Here is a 19,696-nt window from a genome sequence, read left to right as displayed (position 1 = left end):
CCCTATCCAATCAGTGTTTTATTTTCCAGAACATTTGCTTGCCCTCCAGTGTGACTTCCAGTTAATTGTTTTCCTTGTTTGAATAGACAGACCCCTCCCGAAAAAAAAAAAAAAACCCAAATTGCACCCTCTCCACCGGCTCTACCCGCAAGGATACGAGCCATATTAGTTTTAAGGTGGCGCCTAATTCAGCTTATAAATTTGTCACTGGAAAAATGACTCGTCATAACACCGAGCCGCCAAACTAAAACTCTTCTTCGGCTCTTAAATAAATATCAATCAGCCGAGCGAAGGCCTCGGTCGATGACCCAGTTGAGTGTATGATACAGTCTCTTCTGTCCCCGTCCAAATTAATTAATGACAGCGAAACATCCTTTGGCACCTCGAGAGACGTGCCGTTTCGGCCTAATGAGGCTATTTGAAAGGCAAACTGGTTTTAAAGTTGATTTTCAAGAGCTCACCTTGTCTGCCTCACGCGTTTGGACCTGCAGATGCACACGCCTGACGGGAGAACGTTATTAGTCGTCCGCAGTCGGGCAAAGGCGAGGATGCTCGCACCGTTAATCAGCGTTGGCAAAGGCAACTAGCGTCCTTCCTGCCTGAAAAGGATAATCAGCGCCCAAATCACAGCACGGCCGTCGCCAGATTTGCTGGATCGGCCGTGCCAGAAACGGTTAATTGATTCCGAAGCTAATTGTAGTCTGATGACCTTTGTAATTGCTTGATTGCGTTTTTACTGCTTTGTGGCAATTTCAGTATCCTGGAGCGTCACGTCCAGGACCAGATCCCCGGCGCCAAGGTGATTGTGGAGGCCATCGGGCCGCGTCGCCACGGTGACGGCTTTGAGCTGGAGGACTACAGCAAGTCGGACCTGATGGTGTACGCCATCGACCCGCTTACGAACAGGGCCATTTCGCGCCAGGAGCTCTTCAAGTATGCCGGCTTGGTTGATTTTGCCCTTTTTGCATTTACATTCTAGTCAACCGTATCTTGCTTTGGCCTCTTTCAATATATCGAGCAGCAGGTATTGGTGATCTCCTTGCCGTTTCTCTGTTAGGCCCTTTTTAAATAATAGAATCTCAACTATCACCAGTCAATTGCAGTGATGGACTTCTGATTTGCTCTCGTTAAAAAAAAAAAAAAAAAAAAAAGCAATTGGAAAATTTGGAAATTTAGATTTAGACTGAGCCTTTTAAAAGTATTTTAAACTATTTTTTTCCCAGAACCATTATTAGCTGTAAAACTCACCCATTATTTGGCCAAACCTGTCTCATATAAAAGTATTGCTTTGACGCCAACTTGCGGAACTCTGTTGAAGTCAATCTGTCTAGGCAATTAAAAAGTAATAGACACCTTGTATTTCTGTCATTTGTATTTGCGTCAGGGCCTTGATCAGCTATTTGCGAGGTGGACGCTGTATTACCAATAAATACATTCCAGTACGTATATTGGACAGTGATAACCCCGCCCACTCGACTGCTAGTCTGTGTATGCGGTACATGCAGTGGACAAATTGCCAAACACAATTTTCCATGGTATGATTTTTCCTTCACGTGTAGTTTCTCAGTAGATCTCCAATTTTACCGGTAAATCAAGCATGTTTTTTTGTTTCTTTCTAGGATTAAATGTCACTATGCGGCTCTCTCGAAATGATTTTCCTCACTGCTAATGACCATCATTTGCTGTATTTGATGCCCACAATGCAGTCCCACAAAATATCGTTGCCATTATTTTTCTCCTCAACTACTACATACAACAACGTCTCCAATTGTTTCAAGAGCTTGGACACAAACCAGCAATATATTTCAGTTGTTTTCTTAGAAAGCGTATCATTCGAGGGACTGTTCCCGTGTTCCCAGCGCCTGTCTGGCAGAGCGTGATTACGCTTTTTTTTGGGGGGGGACCACTTTTGCATTCTCGCCGAGCGACTCATAGAAAAGTGTTTACAAGACATTTTTCTTCCTATCAGGGGAAAACAGGTCCTTGATTGACAGTCGGGGACAGTGTTGAATTCCCTTTTTTTTTTCATGTGCAGTACATAGGGCTCCTGTCTGAATGATCAGGTCCTTCAAATCCAGATTACATGATATTTAAAATGAAATGTAAAAACCTGCAAATTGCTGGCAGTAATTTGCCCCAAAAAACATGTTTGCTAGCCAGAGGCTGAGCTGCACTGTATTGGTTTACAAACCTCAAGTTTTAGGTTTACCTAGCAATGTTTTCTTGATTAATTGTGAATTGTGTTGTAATGTGTGTAGCGATCTTGCTAACTGTTCTCCGATTCTGCGTTCCTACTCCGCGCTTCCATATAGATTTCTCGACGGGAACGTTCTGGAAATCAACAAGGAGTTCCAGCCTTACCTGGGCGAGGGCGGCCGAATCCTGGAGATCCGCTCGCCGGACATCGTGGCGAGCGTGAAGAAGGCCGCCCAAGCCGTTGGCTACACGGAGGGGGCTCTCCTCGCTCTCGCCATCATCATCATTCTCTGCTGCATCCCCGCCATCCTCATCGTCATGGTTACCTACAAGCAGTGAGTACAACACGCACCGTTTTTTGGGCTGTTTTTTTTTTTTGTTTGTTTGTTTGTTTTTGTCATTATCCATGCTGACTGCACACTCTGCTGGCCTCATTTCTACGCTGGCGCTTTGGGAAAGCAAATTTAATTACAGCTCATTTGTAACAAATACCTACAGTCGGTTGTGACCGTCACAGCGCGCCGTCATGCCACTTAATCGTGTCTGCCGCACGCAGATACGCGCAATAAACACTCTGGCTCGCTTAAGTGTGCAATTCACAAAGAAATAATGGAATGCCTTCTGGGGTATGAAAACATGGAGGCTGGCTAAGTTTTTGGAGTGTTTGAACGAAAACAGCATGCATAATGCAGGATTAGCCCTCACGCACATACGGTAGAGAAATGGACACAGATTTCACCGATTTGACATTATGACCTCAACGAAGACACGTCTCATTTTCTTGAAAAAGAAATAGGATCTTTTTCCATAAAGATTGGTCTTCATACACAGTAGGTGGACATCAGATGCCTGCCACCGTTTTTGAATTTGTGCTACACTGTGAATAAAAATCATGGCAAATTATATAACCTTTTTTTTTTTTGTCTCCCTTCCCTGTTTTCTCCTCGCACGCCTCTCTTCCGATCGTCCTAAATCAGGTTCAAAGAGTAAGTAGTTATTTCCATTCATAATTTTCAATTCCTTCATTTATTCTGGAATGGCAAAGATCAAGTGAGAGGTGCAGTTTGTCTCATGTTAATTATTCATTTTCTATTTAAATAGGATCTTCAATGACATTAATAAATAATAAATATAGTATAATATAATAAAGTGTTTCTATGTACGGGTTAGCAGGTTAATGTTTCATTTACACTAAATAGTTTATTTTAATGCTTGAAAGCTCATTAGTTCTAAATGGGGAATCCACTTAATGTCAAGTGAGCTCCCTGATTATTGTTAATACCCGCACACTAATATGCCTTGAATATCGAATGCGTTTGCTCTGATAACGTGTATTTGGTGGCGAACTGTTGACGCCGTCTTTCCATAGGCGTCAAGCTGAGTGTGCCAAAACCGCCAGGATTCAAATGGCTTTGCCGCCCGGAGGCAAGGCAGCACCCACCAGCGCTGCGGGGGCCAACCTTTACGAAGAGCTCGGCGATAGCAGCATGTGAGTCACCCTTGACCCCCATTTTCAAACTATATCCCATTAGGTAGTGAACACACCCACCACCACCACCCCCTCCTGGAATCTCACTGATCAAAAAAAAATAAATGACAAATTAAGTTTTCACCTTTTCTTACAAAACCATTCGCAGCAATGTCTCAACTTGTCTGGCTCACCTACAATAATTTCGCTCGTATGGGTAGAAACAGACTTAGTGGATTTTTCTATTGGCTGTTTACAGAAATGTCATCGTTTACTTTAGCAGTAATCAGGAAGCTAACTAACAAGCTAGTTATCTATCTATCTATCTATCTATCTATCTATCTATCTATCTATCTATCTATCTATCTATCTATCTATCTATCTATCTATCTATCTATCTATCTATCTATCTATGCCATAGTTAACTAGCTTTCTAGCTAAATGAAAATGTCATACATTAGCTGGCTGCGTCTAGCTAGCTATCTGAAATACACACAATACACCACCGCAAACAGCAACCACTACAATAGTTGTATCGATAGTGTCAATCAAAACTGAGCATTATCATCTCTTTAATGATTAGAGTTGTTTAAAACAGCTGTTGTCGCATTAGATGTGTGCGGGCCTACCCAACATTGTGTTTTCGGAGGGTATAATAATAGCAAAGTGGTGAAGGTTCATCCAAATTACAGGCGACTGCAAGTTTGTTGTTTCGGGGGTTTGTTTTCAAGTTAGTCCTACGCTCTGCTTGTTAGCAATTCTTGCTAGTTTTCTGGTTGGTTTTGCTCGACTCCGCGGGATGTAAACATTTGGACATTTTTGGTCAGTTCCTTGGTAGTTAACAGGCTTGGTAGTGGTATATCTGTCCATTGTTCAGCCACAGAATGCGAAAAAAGCCTTACGCTGCACATAAAATATTAAGCATTGCATACTGTCAACTGTCACCAGCGGTCCTGAGGCTACATTACCTTTGCGTTACCTCAAGCGGCTCCTGACATCAGCACGTGTATCGAAACGACATCCAGTGTCTGCCTTGGTCGCCTTACCATCTGTCTGTTTTTATGTCCTTGCCATCATGTCTTTCCCCCCTGTCTCTATGGATTCAGACTGCAGTAAGTAATCTCCACATCAAAAATTCACAAAACCTATCACAGGAGCCTAGATTCCCCTTGTAGCTGATAGCTGTCAGGTATGCTTTTGATTAGTGTGACCTTTTTCTAATGTGGACCTGAAGGGAAAGCTTTTTATCGCATGTATCCAAACGATTCTCCTCGAGCCTCCGCTTCATCTCGTCCTCTCCTCACATCTCGCAGTGTTTTGGGCAATGACACCGCATCCTTCAAGTATGGGATGATGCAGGTTTTGCAGCAGACTCCCCAAAGTGTCAGATGATCCGTTGCAACTGGCAACTTTTGATATGTTCATGATTCCCATCAAAAGTAATGTAGAGTTGATCCATTCCAAGTGTTGAACACCCCCCAAATTAAATCTGTGATTCATGTAAGATTTTGGCTTACATGTAAAAGAAAAAAAGGATTTGTCACAATAATTTTACACAATTTCACTGTTTTGTTTAATTTTTTTTTTTTTTGAGGGGGGGCAACTTGAATAGATGATACTTTGCTTCTGATTTGCTTTGAGATTAGTTAAGTAGTCTCATCTAGTCACCCAGGAATCAAACATTCATTTTCTTCCTTCCTCCTTTTGCCTAAGCCTTTCCCTCCCTGAAAGCATCACTGTCAATTGTTTTCAAGTCTTTTCTTCTTCTTCTTCTGCACCACCCTCTCTGGACCAGGGCTAAAAAGTCTGTCATTGCGGAGGCTGACCACCAAAGGATTCTTAGTACCTTTGCCTGTCGTGCCCTTGCAGCCCACAGCAACGGAGCGCTGCATGTCAACCTGCCCAAGTCGGAGAGCAACGTGACCTTCCTCTCTGACCGCAACCCGCTCACCACCCACAACCCTGTATACAATGACAACGGTCATCTCGGCAGCCCTGACATCTACTCGGGAAGGAAACACCCTCCCAAAAATCGTTTCTCCTTTTCTGATCCGTATTCTGAATGGTCAGGGTGCGCCTGGACGATGCCAGCTCGCATTCACACAGAGGCTAACGAGGCGCCTCGGAGGCAAGTGCTCATGGACCCGTCCGACTGGGAACTGCAGATCCTCCATGCCGCCATGAGACGCGGCCAACAAACGGACCGTTCCGGCGTCCACCCGCTGAGCGGAAGCTTTGAAACCAAAATGTCAGTCCGCGAGCAAGCCAGGCAGTTTGAGCAGCAGGCCCTCCTGCAGAACAGCCAAGGCTCACCCTCCCCAATACTCGTCCGGGACCAAGACGGCACTGATGTACTCGAGGTGTCCTCGGATGCCCTCCTGTCAATTATGGACTACCCATCCTTCGGCAGGGATATACCCCCGAATATTATCGTCACCCAGGGAGACGAGTCGTGGTCCCTGTCTAACCAGAGATCGACTCCACCTGTCCTCAGGAAGTTCAGCTCCAGCATCTCCAATTACATGACAGTGCAGCCATGTCAGATCCATGTGGAGATCATACCCGACCCACCAGAAAACCCGCCGCCCCCTGTTCCAGAGCGGCCGCCCTCGCCCTCCACCTCCCCGAGCCCTGATCCACCTTCATTTCCACCCACACCCCCTGAAGTTCATAAACCTCACAGTACCGATCAGGCCTCTCCACCTCATGTTCACTGTCAAGCCTCTCCACCTTCTCCCACTCACAAAGAGTTTGTCCCCCCACCTCCGCCGCCTCTTCCTCCCCCGCCATCACCTTCCATCGACCAGATCCGCCCGGTCGTCCAGTTCGTCCCGACGTCTTTGCCGCCCGTGTCCTCGCTGCGACCCGTCGCAGAACGCAAGCTCCACTCTCCCATCATCGCGTCGCGGGCCGAGACAGGGAAGCGGGAGCTGAAAGGGATCCTTAAAAACCTCCAAAATCTCGCCGACATAGAGAGGTCTGTTGCCAACCTGTACAGCCAAGTCGACAAAAATTGCAAGGTGCCCAAGTTTAACAAGAAACCACAAGTGACTGAGGAATCAGAGGGTGCTGACAAACGGCAAGACTCTGATCCCAGCGGTGAGCAGAGCACGCCAAAGCCGAGCGCGCGCAGCTCTGCGGTCCAAATCTGCTCGAGCGCGAACGCTGCTGAAAGCGAAGGAAGCGAACCAAAGGTGGCGGCCGAGCTTCACGGCTCAGACGTTGCCGAGCTCAGCGAACCATCTTCTTCTCAAACCACAGTCTTCTGACTCTCGCCCTCCCTCCATATTCACACTCTTTTGAATTTTTACATCTCCACTCTTTGTTTTTCCTGTTCTTTGTTTCTCTTTCTGAATTTTGCACAACTGGTAGTTTTGCATCAAGTCAACATTTTTGATTGTGTAGATTTCTCACAGAGAGACGCAGAGTGCTTTTTTTACTCGCTGTGTTGTTGCTGAAAGCCGCCATCTGCCAAAGAAAGTGTACTCAGCTTTGCCACATTGATTGTACTTTGCTTTTATAGGCCTGCATTGCTCCATAAAAGTTTATAACAGTTGACTTCTGTCAAATTGCAGTTTTTGAATAAGAGCTCTAATAGTTCACAACAGTGCATAAAAGGTAAACACTAGTTGCTTTGTTTAAAGTTGCATATTGTGCCTGTGACAGCTTTGATTTCTGACTGCGAGGAGGAATGGGGGTGCAAATGTCCATGACTGCTGCCTATATATATGTACCGTCTCCAAATAAGAAAAAAAATATTTAGGAAACAATAACAAAAATCATTCTTAGGCCATTAAACCAGAAGTATGTTGCTAAAGCCATATTCTATATTTTGTATTTAATTTATAAAGACTAGGGCTGCTGGATAGTTATGATGATTGCAAATGAGAATGCAGTTCCTGTCTGCAAAAGCCGAAATTAGCCGGAAGGGAATATTATTTTATTCCAGTTCTTCAAAAGATCCAGGAATTACCCGTAACTCCCAAGCATTTCCCAAAGGCATGCCCATTTCTTGGATATGAACTCGTAAATATTCAAGATGTACGGATGGTATTAGCGCAAACTCACATTACATGCGATACATGGCGATAGAAGTTATTGTCTAATAATCATCGTGATATCTGCTGTATGTCTCTGAAGACTTCTTGCATGCTAAGCATAGAAAGAGCAGTAAACAATGCAATATCGAATCGGGCGGTTGTTTCAGTTGCCACTTTCAGTTCTCAGAAAAACACACGACAAATGACAGTTATTATATTTAGCAGAATTGGGCATTTTCCTAAATTTTGCTGGTCCGTCATTCGCCAGTCCGTCCTTTTTCGTGACGAACCGAATTGTAACCGTCAGTTAGTCCGCCAGAAATCCATTGGTCCGTCAGTCGGTCCCCTAAAAACACGTCAGAAAAAAACGTCGTCCGTAGGACTCCGTTAGTCCCGTCGCTGGCGGACGCCCTTTTCAGTGACGATTACACTGACCGATGAAAACCCACCTCAGCAATTCGTCAGTTCGTCATTTTTAAAAGGTTTCCCGTCATTCGTCAGTTGCCAGCAAAACCGGCGTCCGTCAGTGCGACGGAATGCCCACCTCTGATATTTAGTCCATGGAAAAAATGTCCGTGTTTAATCCCTGACCAAAGGAAGCTCCGAACCGCATCCAGGAATCCACACAAGCCGACCCTGACAGCATGTCGTACCGAAAGAAGCAGTCGCTAACGACTCGTGTTGCAGTTGCAGATACAATCACGCCGGCCAGTTCCCTCGGCAGGCTCATGGTGAATGCGGCGACCTCTGGAGACTCTTGTCAATTCGCATGTCTGCAGAGATCCCGCCAGCTTGATAAAGTAGTCACTCTGATGTTGTGCAGCACACTTGAAAAGGCTAATTACAGAACCAATCAATCCCTGAGCGGAGAGTCAGGGCTGCTGCCTGTGGGACTGTCAAGTACAGTTACCTTCTCTCCCCCAGCACCCCCCCACCCTCTCTCTTGTGCTCTCTCAGCCTCCATATGTCCCATTTCTCTGCTTTCTTCGTCCTCCCACACAGATAGTCCCTTCCAATCCTCGACCCCCTTCTTGTTAATCTCAGGACGATCGCTTACCTTTTCACTCCTTTGCCTGCAGCACCACTATGGGGGTGGGGGGGGGGGGGGGCTTAAACACACCGCTAACTGCTGTTTTGATGCTGTGGTCGTTTTGCCAGAGAAAATAACAGGACAGATGAGCGGTAAGCAATTTGATAACGTGAGATTTTTTTTTTTTCGGAATGACATCGGAATTCTAGAATGTTGCCAGGACTGGTTGCTTAACAGTGGGCGGGTGGCTAGCTTACTGAGATGATGGATAAATACTGCTGGATGGAAATCGAATTGCTGAAGGTAAAGTGCTGACGTTTTTTGATCTAGCAAATTAGTTCAGAGCTGCGGTCAAGCTGGCTTTACAGTTCACCTGTGGCCAACAATACTGTATTACTACTTTCCCCCCTACGGCCCGGCACCGACCTCATACTGTAGATGAATATGACACCATACCAAAAACAATGGGACATTTTAACAACTGTAAATTATCTCAAAGTGATTCACGGTATGCAATAAATAAACACAAAATATATATATTTTTTTTCAGACTTTTTTTTTTTTTTTTTAAACCGCCTCAGTCAAAACAGGGGTCGATTTATTTCTGAAGCCTGGAATCTGTACATCTTTATCATGTCTAGGGATGTTCAAAACCACTTTTTTTCCCCACACTGATACCAGTACAAGTATTCATTCTTTGAGTACTCACTGATACCGAGTACTGATGCCTCTGATACTTTTGAAATATAACATTTCATTTAAAACAATGTCAAAAAAAATTGTGAAGAAAATCTTTTTTTCTGAAGCAGATGTTGATCTGCCAAGGTGTCAGACTGCCGCAGTATAGCGCCAACTACTTCACCATCAAATTTCTTTTTGCTATCGGTAACTGGTATCGGCAGCCTCCGCGAATACCCGATACCTTAAAATCAGGCCGTTACCGGCCTCATATGGATACTTGGTCATATCAATCCCTGATCCTGTCAGGCATCAAGACTCCCAATCGACTGCAACCTTTTATTTGCAATGCTTGGTCAAGTATAGCAAAAGCCAGCAGAAAAGCATCTATCAGAGCCTACTTCCATCTCCATCTCCGCCTGGGAGGTGTGGCCTCGCAAAGCCGGCTCGCCGGCCCGCCCCTTACAACACATTACAGCTCCCCAGACAAAACTCCTCCCCCACCGGCCGGGTCGTATATCGGTACGCCGGCGAAATCGTCATTATTTATGTGACAAGTTGGACTTGTGCGCTCGTGCCTCTGGAAAGCCTTTGCAGCGCCATCGCGCCGCCTGCCCGTTTCCTATCGACTTGTAATGAATGCACTGCAGATGCATTGTTGCTCGCAGCAGCCATGTGATGGATTGGAAGATTTACAGACTTCATTTTAGTCCAAAACACAAAGCGCGTTGCCGCCTGTCGAAAAGGACGTGGCGCAATATGTGCGCCGCGATAACCGAGGACACTTTTATTAACTTTGTTTGAGTTATCATCCCTCCCGGAATCGCAGCACTCGTTTAATATCTGCCTGGAGATTATCGAGGAATGGCTGTGTAGACGTTTTTTTTTTGTTTTTTTTCTTTCTGTTCCCCGAATTCCAATCTACCCACTCGCTTTGATATGTGCATTCATTTTTTTTTTCGCTCCTCTTTGAATAAGATAAAGGAGAGAGGGGAACATTTTTTTAAAAAAAAGTTAACCCATACCGATGTGATAACACGGGCCCGGGGGGCATCTTTCGCAAAATATTGCAACGTTGTATTTGCATAATTTGAAAACACAGCTACAATTTCCTCACTGGTCAGCAGAACAGAGATGCGCTCGTGCTGTAAACCAAACATTTCATCTATGCCAAATGTCAATTTCAGTCATACTCATTATTTGCCCCCCCCCCCCCCTTTTTTTTTTTTGACGGCACACAGGAGGCGAGGCTACGGCAGACAGGTGAGTAGCTGCATGTTGTGATGTGGCCGCTTTTCATCCTATTATTCTTATCTGCACCTCCTTTGATGGAAAATGTTGAACAAGCACCAGAGCAGTTTTTCAAGATGGATAATCTAAATGACACATTTATAGATTTTACTATCCCGCCGCATTCTTGTCAAAATTCTGATAAGCGCGCTCTTTAGTTTTCTGTTCTCTGTTTGAACCCAATTAAGCAGCAAGTACCGACAATTGCTTTTGTAAAGTCTTTCCAGTGTAGCTTTCAAATTAGCTACAAAATAAAACAGCGGTGGAACATAATTTGTTCCAGGAAACTCTGATATTGTTTGGGTTGAACTGTCACCATCATAAAACTAACATGGACATGAAGCGGTCCGAAAAAAAGTTCAAACCCCTTAAAAATTCGACTTAAGTACAGAAACAAATTTGCATTTTATTTCCCAGCACTGATCGACTGTAAAAAGTCACTCGCACCATTATGAGCTTTGAAACTGCCGACTCGGGTTGCCCTCGCTAAAACGTGTCTTGTCTTATTTTCGCCATCAACCTCTTAGCGCTGTCTCTATGCTTGATAACAAAAAAACATTTCAGTTAACAAGCGAGGTCTGCCTTTTCCCGCTTTATACATTCAACTCCTGTTTGTGTCTCTCCTCGCCATCTCTTCCTTCCTTGCATCACTTTTTGTCTTCTTCTTGGTCTGCACTAATCATCGGCAGCATCAGCAACTGCTGAGACCATCTCTGCTGAGACCCGAGGTAGAAACGCTGCCCTGCTTTTTTTTTGCTTTTTTTTTTCCTCCCCATCCTTAACTTACCCCATTGTTACTCAATCTGATCCATCGGCATCTTGTATACAGCTCCTCTCCCCCATACTCAGGAATTTATGTCTCTCAATCGCAGGAGCTCTCCATGGAGTCCGGCATCGACCCCGGCCAAGACTACTACACGCAGGACTACTATAATTATGATCAAGGGTGAGCATGCAAACCAGTGTGTATACATCTCGTTCCTCAGTACAAAAGGAAGTGACCTCTCTTGTTGGCTCGCAACCAAACGAACCAGGGCTGCGCTTGGAGGGCGCATAGCGATTACGTCATAAATAAAAAGCACGGAATTGGCCTCGAAAAAAAAAACGCGGACGATACCACGAAGACTCTGCTGAGCAATCGCAAGCTATGAGTGAGGAGAATGACTTGTAAATTGCAGCCAAAAGAGCACTTTCTCCAACAAGTACTCTAATTTAAATAGGGTGTAACAAAAAAAAAAAAAAACGTCAAATCGGAAAATCAGTTTTGATCAAATTGTTATTTTTTTCATATCGTTGCATCCTTCAATTGAATCGCACCCCGTGTATCCATATATGTATCAAATCGTTTTTTATGAGAGAAGTACACCGGTATGATGCTGATCATTTCTCTTTTCTTTGAATCTAATTTTGACTTGGGGGGATCTTTGACACGTTGCATATTCACAAACATGACAAACGCCACAGCCACACCGTATCGACTCAGAATCCCACTGAGTCGATCCAAATTGAATTGTTACATTTTGAAATCGATACGTTCTTGAATGGTATCGTAAACCATGTTTTGCGAATCATACCGAATTGTCTTTTGTGTTCAGATGCACGCCCCTAATATGCACGTATACAAATCCAAATGAATTGGGTCAGGAAACTCTTAAGTTTAAACACACATCTACCTCAACTTTGTATAGATTTCCTGTAGTAAGAAACAACAGAAATAGACATTTTTTCAATGTCCCTGCACAGGCATTTTTTTTTTTTTAAACATTTTTAACCGTCACACAAGTGCATCATCTTTATCCATCCATTTTCTTTCGCATTTGTCCTCTTTGAGGTTGTTGGCGTTTGGTCAAATTCCAAACTGTGCCACCTTAAGAAGAACATTTCACTCGTTAACTCGTTCACTGCCAGACATTTCCAGACCCTCTTTTTTTACCCTTGTTGTTATCCTCTCGGCTTTTCCCCTCAGGGGCCGCCACAGCCAATCAAGTTCACGCACGATTCGCATCATTGATTTGGCGAAGCATTTTACGCCGGATGCCCTTCCTGACGCAACCCTATTAGCAGGGCACACACACAGACACCATCACTGAGCGGGAATCGATCCCACGCTGCCCGCACACAACTCGGGCGCATGTACCACTACACTAGCAGTGACTTTCAGACCCTCTTTTACCCTAAAAAAAAAAAAAATATATATATATATATATATAAATAAATTCCTGGGATTGAATGGCTGGACTGAAAAGACAAGTAAATTCGTCAATGGCAGTGAATGAATTAAATCCCACTGTAATTCCTAAAATCTGGATGGGATCAATGACCAAAAAAAAAAAAATTAAATAAATAAATAAATAAAGCAGCGCCTATTGAGATTGGCCAAATGTAGTCCAGTTGCTTGGTAAGTGACTACCATGACCGTAACTCCCCATTCAGCAGACCCCATTCCTTTGAAAATCTGATTAATTATGCTCATTTGAGTTTGTCTTATGGGGAATACGATGGCGGCTTTCTGATTAGGGAGTGTTTCAAGTTGCCGGTTACAGCTCCCTTATGGCATGAAATAGGAAGAACAAGCAACCACAAATGTAGCAGCTGCTGCGAAAAAAAAAACAAACGTTTGTTAAACCCCCAAACGATAGCAGGTGACTCCTTCTACTTTGGGCATTGCAATTTGCCGCCTCTCACCTTGTTGAAAGAAAACACTGACGCTTTCAAAGGCGTCCACCTCGCCAATTTGCTTTGGCTAATGAGTGTGATCATCGGCGTGACTAGATACCTTTTGATCTGTATTTATTTTCGAGGCACACTTCAGCGGATTAAGCTTTTTAATCCGACAATCTGAGTCCTCGGAGTCACTGCCACACATTTGGTATGTGACTATGAAGCCTTACCTGCAAAGCGTTGAATTCTATTTCAGCTAATTAAAGACTTATTACCAAGCGAAGGATGAGAAATGTGACGTATATTCACGTTTCCAGGTCATGTTTTGCACATTGCAAGGAAAAAAAATCAGATTTAAATCTCCTCTTCTCCTTCCATTGAAAAATATTCCCAGAAAAGGCCAAATAAAATTACTGTAAAATGGCTGGGGATATGAAGGTAATTTCTAAACAGCACATGGGATAAAAGGCTTACTGTGTGCTTTTCATCTCCAAGTGCTTAATGGGCTCTTGGGCATTATTTTGCCGGCACACACGGTTCCCACTTGAGCATGTTTGCATTCTTGTGATTCATTTGATGCCTGTTGGAACTCTGAGCAAATGTGTTTCTGCCTCTGCAAAAATAAATTTGGGAGATAGCTCTTGCACAAAATGACTTGCGTTTCCCGTTTTGTGTCAATCTGTTTCTCAGGTACGACCTCCCTCAGTATGGCAGTAGGAGGAGGTTGATTGCGCCGGTGTATGATGAGTACGGGGAGGTGATTATGGAAGATGATGGTTATTACTATAGTCCGCATGGCCCCGAGGTACCCCACCTTCCCATAAATGTTTATTTCATGCTCTGTGTGAAAATGTCAAGTATCGCATTAATACAATGTCTGTATTTTATTGTTGACTGAGCAGCCTCGATACGCTCCGCGGCAGTCCGACATTATGGCGTAATCGGCACAAAAGGATGACGAATTGAATGTCGCTGTCTTAGGGGCGTGGCCGAGGAAGGGGCCGTGGCGGTGCGAGGGGCCGAGGTCCACCAAAGAGGGTTGCGTTTAGGGACGGCGAGGGAATCGAGCAGGCTGAACCGGAAGCTGACGGCGAGCCCTCCAAGGCTGCCAAGAAGCTAAAATCTGTCATCAAACTCAGCAAACTTCTGGCGGCCAGCAAGAGAGGAGAGCAGGCGCCGGCTGCCGCTGGCCCGTCTCCATGGAAGAAAGCCAAAATGTTCAAGATGTTCGGCGTCAAGAACAAGGATAAGGATTATGCCAAACTGACGTCGGCCCGCCGTATTGACAGCCTGGATAGTCTGAGTGATGGGCCGTCACCTGCGGGACCCATCGACAGAAAGTCGGGTGCTCGCAGCCGGCTTGGCAAAGTTCTGAAGAAAATCAACATCGGCAAGAAGTTGCAGGCACGCAGAAAGTCGCGGAGTAGCGTGAGCGTCACTGGCAGCGAGAGGGATGAAGAGGCCTCGCAAATGACTAGTGAGGACGAGAAGAAATCTAAAGTGTCCATTAGTGTGACGGAAAGTGAGCCGGAAGCAGGGACAAGTGGAAGCACCAAGGACAAAGGCTCAGAGGATGAGTCCTCAGAGAAAAGCAGTGTGGACAGAGAGTATCTGAAAGTGGATTTAGACCGCGATGACGCCAACGAAAGCACCGTGGACTCGGAAGAAGAGCCCGATGGAGACCCGGGGGATTCGGATGAAGAAAGCAAGTCTGAAGGGGAAGAAACTGAAAAGGAATCGGTCAGTGAGAAAGAATCTGCTACTGAGAGAGAGTCAGGATCAGAAAAAGAGTCCGAATCCGAGAAGCCGTCAGAGACAGAGAAAGAGTCGGAAACAGAGAAAGACTCCGAATCAGAGCAAGAGTCGGAAACAGAGAAGGACTCAGAGTCTGACTCCGTCAAAGCGTCTGATTCAGAGAAAGGAACGGTGACTACAACAGAGAAGGGCTCAGGACCAGATGGAGAATCAGATGAGGAGTCGGAGGAGGAAGAGACTGCAGGGAGCACAAAAGACAGTGGGTCTACCGCCCGCTCATCCGTAAGATCGTCAGCTACTGAGGCAAGCAAGGCGAGCGGTGACAGTGGCAGTCGGAGTAGGCGGGGTAGTGGCAGTGGTAGTGTCAGCGGTAGCGGCAGCGAAAGCAGGAGTGAGAGTGGTAGCAGGACTGTTAGTAGTAGTGGAAGCGCAAGCACCGGCAAATCTGCCTCTTTATCTGGTTCAAGTGTGAGGTCGTCGCAAAAGACCAAAACGTCAGGAAGCACATTCGCATCTGAGAAGTCCAGAGAGGAGCTCAGCGAGGCCGAATCGGGAACAGGAACAGTCAGCGAGGCCGAATCGGGATCAGGAACAGTCAGCGAGGCTGAATCAGGGTCAGGTAGTGAAGGCTCTTGGTCTAAGGGCTCCGGCCAGAGAAAAATGTCTGGTTCAGACTCCATTGGTGGGTCGTCCAACGGCAGCCAGATGACTGGGGAGAGTTCCCTGAGCAACAGGAGAAGTTCCTCTGGTTCCGGGTCCACCAGCGGCAGCCTGCGCTCTCGAAGGTCCATCCTGACACACAGGACTGAGGGCACGATCACCGAGGAGAGCGAGGAAGAAGCATCAGCATCGGAGACCACTGATGAAAGCAAAGAGTCAGCCAGTGAGATGAGCGACGATGCCGCATCCACAAGGTCCGGTGTGGTGTACGGAGGCCCCGGGCCATCCGCCCCTTATACCAGTCCCCCATATCCGTCCGACATCAGGAGCATCAGCGGCACTTCTGAAGAGACGTACGGAGGATTGTCACCAATTACCGAAGTAGACGAAGACGCCATCTCTACGGAGAAATCCTCAGCCGGCGGCTCTGGTTCCGAGGCCGGTAAAGACACGGGAGAAACCGAGGCAACTTCGGATGCCGATTCCGAGTCAGAGAGGGACCTAACAGCCTTCTAGAAGACACTATTGTCACTTGTGAAGTAAGAGAACATCGCTGATCTCTGCATGGGAGTGAACACTTTGGTGCTTTCGTCTTCTAAGTGGCTCCAACGTCCGCTGAAGCTCACTTGAACTGTGCCACTTTACTGCTGCAAAAGCAACTCTCCCCTTCTTATTTTCCGCTCTCCAAGTTTGCATTGATATCTCTTCTTGACCTTGTTTTTGTGTGAATGCTGATAATCAAGCATTAGTATTGGAAACGGTACGTAACAATTACAGCGCGCTCTCAACAGATTCAAACACAACCAAACAACAAAAGCACGCTTTGTAGCGGTCAGCAATTACTCGACTCACCAGGTCTGAAAAAATTGTACTTTTTCTGCAAGATCGATGGTCGCGGTCCCAATGACGAAAAGACTTTGTCTCAACGTATTTACCAGTCAGACTCCCTGTTGCTCATCTTCGAACACAGCCAGTATGGGACCAAGTTGCATGCTACCACTAATTGCAACAATGTGTTGAACCATTGGTAATTATTTCTTTTGCATTTGACCTCAGTGACAGCATCTCTCAGCATTCATGCGTAAATCATAAGGGGTACAAGAATTTCTTGTTTGGTGATATTTGCATGCTGCAGCGTGGGGGGGGAGTCTGATTTTTCAAGAAAGCAGCTGTTGTGCCTGTGTGCATCCTCCTCATCTCCTCTTCCTGGTAATACTGCGCGCATCCCCCCCCCCCGTGAAACTGATCCATTTTCTTCTTCTCAGCCGGCGAGAAAGAAGCGGATGAAGTTGGTGGTGGATCGAGACACCGAGACCACCTCCACCGGAGAGGAGAGCTCCGCCGAGACGCAGAGGTGCCGACCGCCCGGCCCCCACAGCAACATTAACGGGAACATCTACCTCGCTCAGAACGGCACTATCGTTCGAACCCGGCGGACGCCCCACCCGAACAACCTGAAGGTGGGTTCCCAGTTCAAAAAGCTGGACAAGCTGGGGGTGACTCACGAAGAGCCGTCGCCCATCGTTAGCATCGAGGGCCTCGACGGCAGCGCGGAGAACGGGACGGGTACGTGTGCCCCCCCCAACGTGGACATCAGCCTTAACACCCGGGCCTCTTGCGGATCCCTGAGCTCCAGCCTGAACGGTCTTCAAAGCTCCGGCTCCAAAACCAGTATGGGCAAATCCTCGCTGGGCAGAAACAGCGGCGGGCCGTGCGCCGGCGAGGAGCTGGAGACGTCGGTGGACAACCACAAGGACAGCAGGGAGACGCTGCCGGCCCACAGCGATCACGCCGTATCGGACGAGGAGGAGTTGTGGATGGGACCTTGGAACAATTTGCACATACCGATGACCAAACTCTGACTCATCAGCCTGAACGTTAACTTGCCTTTTATGTGTGATTTTTTTTTTTTTTTTTTTTGCTTTGATTTTTCACAAATAACTGTGTGCCTCGACTGTAAAATCTCTCACGTTCACTTTTGTTTTTAATTTGTATTGATTCAATGACGAATCAACAAAGAGCTGCAAGGAAATGAGGGCGACCCGGTGGACCGTGATTCACCTTTTTAATTTTGTTCTCTCTGTTGAGCACAGATCATTAGCCTATTTCATTGACTGATTGCTTTTTTTGTTTGTTTTTATTTCATCACATCAATCACTGGTAAAGATCATTAATATATTAACAGAATATGATGAGAGAAGTTTAAAACGTCTTTACAAAATCTACGATGAGGTAATGCTTATTTTCAAGAATTATTTTAGAAGGCGTTTATGGAGATTTATAAAAAAAAAAAAAAATCTATATATCTATGAAATTATTTTCTGGATTTTGTATTTAATAGTGTTGGAAGCAAATGTCCACATGATGATCACTGTTTTTTTTTTTAGCAGTGAATTAGTGACATATGATGTTCTTTTGCATATTTTTAACCATCGGATATCTTTCCACCTATTCATCAGTAATGTCAGCGGGGATAAAAAAAAAAGACTAAAGTGCTTTCAAGTGAAATGTGAAGCATAGACATCCAGCCTCGGCTAATTCCACGCCGTCCGCGCCCTCGGAAGCTGTGGCCCGCACTTTGGATGTACGCAAGCGTGTCTTTGTGACGTGTGGGATGTTCGGGGCGTTTTTTTTTTTTTCCAAAGCGACTTCTTAAATTGCACAATCGAGTGAAAGTTGAATAAAAGGTTGCGCGTCGCCACAACTCGGCAGTATTTCCACGCTCTCGCTTTTGCGGCAAGTCACCAAATTTGGCTTCGCCCGTCGCTCGAGTGGAAGTCGGGGACGGGGGAAGTCTCGCTCTTTTTAACTTGGCTGTCTGTCAACCGACACCCAAAAAAACAAAAAACAAACAATGGATCTCTCGAGTAGATCCCCCTTGATTTATCCCGCGACACGTTCAACATGTCGAGGATGACGTTAGCCTTTCATTCAGCAGTCAATCACAACCAAAAGCTCTGCCAATCAAGTCGGCGGGGGATGTTTTGAAGGCTGGCGTTCGTAGAGCAGCAGCGGGCGAGCGCCAACGTGGAGTTGCTTCAAAAAAGAGCAAAGCTGCAACTAGGTCAGGATCGGGAGCCTTGTTCGACACCACCACCACCGGCGCAGCAAGTCTGCTCTCCTTAAAATAACCACGTAGGGGGAATTAAGAATTTACCAGGCATTTGTGTGACACCTTGACTCAATGAATTCTGCATCGGCGGCATTTTATCTGCTGTGTTTGTTTTTTTTTGTTGTTTTTTTTCAGGTTTGTTTGCACGGTGGCCTAGGAGTCAACAGGTCCGCATCAGGTTCCTTCAGTCAAACTTTATTTACATAGCACTTTTCAGACCAAAGAAATGCAACTCAAAGTGCTTGACTTTTAAAAACGGACTTTCTGAATGATTAAAAGGCTGTTGCCGGAGAGTTTCGGAGCGCACGAGGGTTCATCCGGGAGGGAGTTCTGAAAGATAAGAAGGGCCCCCGGTCTCGACTATTAAGACGTTTAAAAACCCGCAGTTGTGCAGGGATTTTAAAATTGGCGTAATATGCTCCCACCATCCAGTCTTCGGACACATGCTGCGGAATTCTGTAGCGGTTGTAGACATGAAACGCTCTTTTTCGGAAGACCCGAAAGCAAGGCATTACGTTAATCACTCAGTCTGGTTTAAGCCCGTATCCCACTGAGGGCCAACGTTTGCGAGTAGGTAGGGAATTCCCGTTCACGTCGGGGTTCGTTCAAAGGTTCGCCAACAGTTTGAATGTTTTTTGTTGTTGGATTTTGAACATGTTCAAAATTTCCCATGCGACCAGGAAAGTACAGGCCAGCATCGGGAGAATGTTTGGAGGATGATTCAAATTTCCAGTCTGTCATTTTTCGTGACGGAATGAACTGTAATCATCGGTCCGTCGGTTAAGTCCGTCAGACGCCCGTCGGCC

The 19,696-nt window shown here is 45.8% G+C and overlaps 2 protein-coding genes and 1 long non-coding RNA gene across 6 annotated transcripts in view; 2 read left to right on the top strand and 1 right to left on the bottom strand.

Moving 5' to 3' along the window:
* Positions 1-17,189, top strand: part of LOC147140109 (protocadherin-15-like) — a 216,314-nt gene extending 199,125 nt beyond the window's left edge. The window contains exons 36-45 of one of the 2 annotated variants that reach the window (XM_086045495.1): positions 757-933; positions 2,313-2,531; positions 3,174-3,182; positions 3,566-3,685; positions 10,654-10,675; positions 11,392-11,430; positions 11,575-11,648; positions 14,054-14,168; positions 14,345-16,317; positions 17,044-17,189. In XM_086045495.1, the coding sequence (XP_085901621.1) occupies positions 757-933; positions 2,313-2,531; positions 3,174-3,182; positions 3,566-3,685; positions 10,654-10,675; positions 11,392-11,430; positions 11,575-11,648; positions 14,054-14,168; positions 14,345-16,294 (2,725 nt within the window). In that variant the 3' untranslated portion in view covers positions 16,295-16,317; positions 17,044-17,189. Of the gene's footprint in view, positions 1-756; positions 934-2,312; positions 2,536-3,173; positions 3,183-3,565; positions 3,686-10,653; positions 10,676-11,391; positions 11,431-11,574; positions 11,649-14,053; positions 14,169-14,344; positions 16,318-17,043 lie in introns of those variants that run through there. The other variant, XM_086045494.1, reaches the window with a different exon arrangement.
* The window catches only part of LOC147140108 (uncharacterized), a 66,975-nt gene that overhangs the window by 4,631 nt on the left and 42,648 nt on the right, over positions 1-19,696 (bottom strand). For all 3 annotated transcript variants that reach the window (XR_015088720.1, XR_015088719.1, XR_015088721.1), the window contains one exon: positions 2,362-2,522. This is a non-coding gene — a long non-coding RNA (uncharacterized LOC147140108). The remainder of the gene's footprint in view (positions 1-2,361; positions 2,523-19,696) is intronic.
* Positions 3,878-7,222, top strand: LOC147140110 (protocadherin-15-like). The gene is made up of 3 exons (XM_086045706.1): positions 3,878-3,881; positions 4,650-4,776; positions 5,460-7,222. Exons 1-3 carry the CDS (start codon positions 3,878-3,880, stop codon positions 6,931-6,933), a joined length of 1,605 nt encoding a protein of 534 aa, XP_085901832.1. The 3' UTR covers positions 6,934-7,222.

Source organism: Filicampus tigris, chromosome 11, assembly GCF_054856515.1.
Source record: "Filicampus tigris isolate MCC_2025a chromosome 11, RoL_Ftig_1.0, whole genome shotgun sequence".
Classification (NCBI taxonomy): Eukaryota; Metazoa; Chordata; class Actinopteri; order Syngnathiformes; family Syngnathidae; genus Filicampus; species Filicampus tigris.
Note: the sequence above shows the minus strand (reverse complement) of the source record. Positions and strands in the feature narration are given on the sequence as shown.

Coding starts and splice junctions, on each gene's coding strand:
- LOC147140110 (XM_086045706.1), top strand. Junction 4,777..5,459: donor CTCTATGGATTCAGACTGCA/GTAAGTAATCTC, acceptor TCTCTGGACCAG/GGCTAAAAAGTCTGTCATTG.